A 5,650-nucleotide genomic window follows, 5' to 3' on the forward strand; every position below is an offset into this window, starting at 1 on the left:
GAAATATAGTTTACTACACACACATACAGACACATACACACACACATATTCTGTGAGCAATGTGCAGTTATCACATGAAGTAAGAGTTTCACTTAGAACTGAGAATATCTGAGCGCCAAATATGGAATCTATGTTTTCCTGTTATTATGACAGATAAACTTGTATTTGCCACTTTAAAGATTAAACAAAAATGCATTTAAAGTGGTAAAATATATTTTGGAGAGGATAAATGTATTTTAAACTAGGGATTTGTATAAATTTAGGATTTCTTTAGGAAATATAAATTCAAAGCACTATTAAAATGTACACATTTTATATATAAAATTTATCTATAAACACTAGAATTTGTATTACAAAGAGATTTAATTTTTATCTATCTGTATGGGTTTAAATAACATAATTGAAATCTGCCTTAAAAGTGCCTATTAATTATTTATAAATTTATAATATTTTTATTACTATTGTATAGACTAAAGATTACATTTTATTTAGCATTATATGAGCTTACTATATTTGATAACACAAGATCAGAAATTTCAATGTATTCAGTAAATAAACACCATTTTTTCCTGAAAAACATTTATGGCTTTATGATTTTCCTCAGAGCACCTAAAACTTCCTTGTTTCTTAAGCTGTAAATGAAGGGGTTTAGTAGAGGAATCACAATGGTGTAAAACAGAGAATACATTTTATTCTTATATTTACTTGGTCCAGACCCAGGGCTCACATACATGAAGAAGAGAGTTCCATAGAACAAAGAGACAGAGAGCAGGTGGGCACTGCAGGTGGAGAAGGCTTTTCTTCTGCTCTTCTGAGACTTTGTTTTCAGGATGGAAAAGAGGACATGGGCATAGGAGACTGCAACACTCATGAAGGTAATGGCTTGTATTACGGCAGCAAAAATGAAGACCACGAATGCATTAATAGATGGGTCAGTGCAAGAAATTGTATAGAGAGGCAGGATCTCACAGTAAAAGTGATCTATTACATTGGACTTGCAGAAGGTTAGTCTAAATAATAATCCCACATGAACAAGTGGATGCAGAAAACCGATTATATATGAACCACTTATCAGGCAAGTGCACACTCTGTTGGACATCACCACAAGATAGAGCAGAGGGTTGCATATGGCTACATAGCGGTCGTAGGCCATGGCTACCAGGAGGAAGCATTCTGTGGTTGCACTGGATCCAAAAACATAATATTGGGCCATGCATTCAAAGAGAGAAATCATTTTACCATTGTCTAAGATGTTGACAAGCATCCTGGGAGTCACTGAGGATGAAGTGCAGGCATCAGCAAAGGCTAAACTTCCAAGGAAAAAGTACATGGGAGTGTGAAGATGGGAATACTTCCAGATGAGCAAGATTAAGCCAAGGTTGCCCACCATGGTGGTGACGTAGATGAGGAAGAACACCAGGAACAGGGGAACTTGCAACTCTGGAAGATCTGTTATTCCTCTGAGAACGAACTCAGTCACCAATGTCCTGTTCAACTCCATAACATCACCTCAGGCTTCTCACTGAGAGGAGATTTAGATGAAGGAAATATTACCAAGTTTCAAGCAAGGCACAATTGATGTCAATATCACATCTTATCTCTCACGTGCTCATTAATCAAACCTGATTGGCAAACAGCATGCAGGAGGAGTGCTGTCAGCAATTCAGCCTCTTGGGAAACTGCCCAAAATTGGGCAATTTCCCTGTAGCTTCAATAGGAAGATGAACTTTCATAAAAATATTGTTTAGATGAATTAATAACTTTACATAATTCTTGATTTGATCACTTTTAGGAAGTGAGGGTAACTGATAAAATGTTTCAGGAGATGGTGTAAGTTACAACAAAGTTAGAGTTAAGACTAGCATGTGTCCGCTTACTTGTGGTGAGAACTGTATATGTTCAAAAAGGTAAACTGTGAGCTTTCATGCATTACAACACGTAAGTGAACTTGGAAGAGAATATAGGCTAGGGACAAGTTAATGATCCAAGAAAACATTCATTCCAGGATGTGTCTGAGTTTCTGAATCTTGTGGTCTAGGGATATGGCCATAAGATGTGCACCATGAAAAAAATAGGATAGTAATTAAAGTGTAATTGATTCTATTATGAATATAAGATTAGAACAAAGATAATTAGCCAGTTTACCTAATCAAGACCTTGAAAATAAGATGTAAGACAGATGATGATCTGTTTCTTGGCAAATACAAATTGTTTTCAGCTATGCATATGAAAAAACAACTTGCTACTATAGACTGACTTGCTTAAGCTTTGTTAATGACCAAAAAAAAAGGTTATTGATTTGGGGTTATGATTAACTTGTAGAGAGAAAGATAGATGGTAAATGTTTAATTAGGTATGAGTTTCAAGAGAAAAAAAATACATAATCAATTATCTTGTTGTGATTTATCTTTGGGTAATGATTTTAATATGTTTCGAAGGATATGTTTTTGCAGTGATTAGTTTTAGAGAATATGTAACTGGTGTCTTCATATTTTTTTCTTACATATGTAATCCCTTTCTCATATAATGAACTTTGTCTTAGATGTATAAAGAGGCTAAAAGAAAAAAATAAATGTGTTGGAAGCAGCTCAGTGGAATTTGTTCCATCCACAGAATGTGTATGTGTGCATACGTATCTTATATATAAAATTGGTTGGAGCTTTGCTCTGTCCACCCAATGTGTGAATGTATATGTAGGTAGGTATTTACATATTTATGTATGCATGTATTTATGTATATGTTGTTTAAGCTTATCTTTCTTCATCCACACTGAGTGTGTGTGTGTGTGTGTGTGTGCATGCATGTAAGAGAGAGATTTTTTTTTCCCATTTTTTTCATTTCTCCAGTTGCTGACTGCCATCAGCATCATTCACTACCAGCTACTATCAGTACTGGCCCCCGGTCACCAACTCTATGCCTCACTTCAGTGTACTCTGTGGTGTTGACTCTTATTTTCAACAACGTATGAGTATGGGAGATTTCTGTTTTCATAAATGTCTGACATACAAAGATTTTAAAAATGATTTTGAGATATAGGGAATTTTAATGATATGGTTTCATGAGAGATATTAAGAGATACCTTAAAGATATCAATAAGGTCTTACAATATAGTCATAGACACTCTACATTTTATTGATAAGTATAATGTTTTATACACAATTAACAATCTAAATTATATAATTCATTATATAACAAGTCACTGTAAACAATACTGATAAAAGTCCAAAAATGCATAATCAATTTCTAAACCACTTCTTATTTTCTTTATACTGAACAGCAAAAGCAGACAGAACTTTAGATTTAAAAGACAAACAAAATGATAATTTAAAAAGATAGTAAATCAAACTCTTATGTCAAATAAATATTTTTAATTTTCCCAGTAAAATTATTCTGAGCAGGCATTAGTTCCTTTAGGAAACTATTTATTTGCTATCTTCTGTATTATGACATTATCATTTTTAGCTCATGGCATAGTAATGATAACTGAGATGACATAAGTAATATATTAGATTAGGTGTTTTAAGAGGAAAAATACATGCTCACAACTATACTGGCAAATTTTTGTATGTTAAAGATTAATATAAGAGTTGTCATTGTACTTACCAATTCAGAAAAGTATCCAGCTGACAATATCTTTTAGTAGACTGACTACATATACATCTAAAGATATTGTAGCAATTCTCCAGTTGCTCCTCTAATAGTTATTACAAGGGAGGTTATCAAAGTTAGAATATAACACTGCAAAAATTCCACAATCTGCAACAAATAAGCGCATGCAAATAAGAAATGCTGAGTGGGCAAACATCTCCCACAGGGAAGAGCATGCCCATTAGTTATTCAAGACTAAACGGTCAGTCCTGGAAACATATAATACAAGTAACAGTATGTAGACTGAGAAGGTTGTTCTTATGTAACTAGGAATATGTGCGTTTATGTGTGTGTGTACATGTGTGTATACATATATGTGCATAACAACAATTAAAAGAAAAAGTTAAGGATTTGAAAGAACACAGAGTAGGGATTATATTATATGGGAAGTGTTGGAGAGCAAGGGGAAATTATGTAATTACATAATTATAATATTATATATGATATATAAATACAAGTCAAAATAAAATTATAATAAAAAAGGAATAGCTGCAGAAGGAAGAACTCCTAGTGTTATCATTATCTGGGTTCCATTTAAGTGTTCAAATAGTCAATTTTTTACATAGAAAATTATATGTGAATACAATGAAGCAAACTAATTATGGAATGTCAATGACAAAGATAAGCAAAGCCAAATGAACACTCACAAAACATTTGAAAGTTTCACAAAGTAGAAGATAAAAGATAAAGGATAGATTCTGTTGAAACTTATATTGAGGAAGGGGAACCCAAGTTGGCATCAGATTACACATGATTATGGACATAAAATATACTTCAGAAATTCAAATTTTTGTGTTGATGATCTATAATAGAAAGAACAGTCCTAAGTTTCTAATTCTTCATGAGAACATGGAAAATCCTTGGATTCACAGGCCTTGGGTTCTTTTTTTTTTTTTCAGAGCTGGGGATCGAACCCAGGGCTTTGTGCATGCTAGGCAAGCGCTCTACCACTGAGCCAAATCCCCAACCCTAGGCCTTGAGTTCTTATGAAAAGAGCAGCAGTCTGATTCTCCTCCCCACTTATAATTTGGCTTCTATATTATATTGATCAGTTCTTTATCAACTTAGTGAAATATTCTACACTATATTCTGTGACTATCAGAAACAGACTTTTTCAATGAATAAATCTCCCACTCTCAAACATACAATGTAGAGAACTAAAAGGCAAGTTATTGAGAATTAAAGGTTAAAAAAGTAATCCTGAGGCAGTAAAAACTTTTGGTACACCAAAGTATTTTTCTGAAATAAAGAAGTTATTCTAGAGAAATTATTCTTTTTTTATTTTTGTTGAGAATATGCAAAACAACTTTGGAGTTTGTACGGGTATGGTAGCATATTAACTAAACAGAGAAGTCAGTGGCAAGTCTAATAATTATTCAATATCCTACACCAAATCTCAAAAGATATTTGAAAATTCATCCTCACTTAATATCTTCCAAAAATTCAGCAATGAAACTAACTCTTTAGATAGTGATTTCATACCTCCTACATATTTTCAGTAACACTATACAAATAACCCATGAACCAGATAAGGGCAGAACTGACTGACCAAAGGTGCCACACACTTCTGAGATTCTCAGCCATTGGAAAAGCTCTTTCTGAAGATTTGAAATATTAGTGTCAGAATATATTTACTTAATAAATTATTCATCACATTGGCCCAACATATCAGAATATATATATATATAAATTTATATAAAAAATATATATATAAAATTTCAACTTTCTCCAATTAATGAACCTTGTTTTAAATTTTAATTTTTTCTGCAAAGTGTTGAACTCACCAAGAAATACCCTCAGCAATCTATAATCCTCTGTTGTTTTTATTGATTTCAATAGCAGCATAACTGAAAGACTAATCTCAAATTTCTGATCTACAAATATCTGTGTGTGTATTCATGAAGATTCAGAGGTTCAGATAAGACGTTTCACGGTATTTCTCCAATCACTACTGCTTTCCAATTTGTAGATAAATCCTCTTAACTGATATATTCCTTGTATA

The 5,650-nt window shown here is 32.9% G+C and overlaps 1 protein-coding gene across 1 annotated transcript; it reads right to left on the reverse strand.

Moving 5' to 3' along the window:
• Positions 1-580: 580 nt before the first annotated feature.
• On the reverse strand, positions 581-1,501 carry Or5ac21 (olfactory receptor family 5 subfamily AC member 21). The gene has a single exon (NM_001000496.1). It carries the CDS (start codon positions 1,499-1,501, stop codon positions 581-583), a length of 921 nt encoding a protein of 306 aa, NP_001000496.1.
• Positions 1,502-5,650: the final 4,149 nt, after the last annotated feature.

This window comes from Rattus norvegicus, chromosome 11 (genome assembly GCF_021556685.1).
Source record: "Rattus norvegicus strain SHRSP/BbbUtx chromosome 11, alternate assembly SHRSP_T2T, whole genome shotgun sequence".
In the NCBI taxonomy this organism is placed as follows: Eukaryota; Metazoa; Chordata; class Mammalia; order Rodentia; family Muridae; genus Rattus; species Rattus norvegicus.

Excerpts from the sequence above, each read along its gene's own strand:
- Or5ac21 (NM_001000496.1), bottom strand. The coding sequence starts at position 1,501 with ATGGAGTTGAACAGGACATTGGTGACTGAGTTCGTTCTCAGAGGAATA.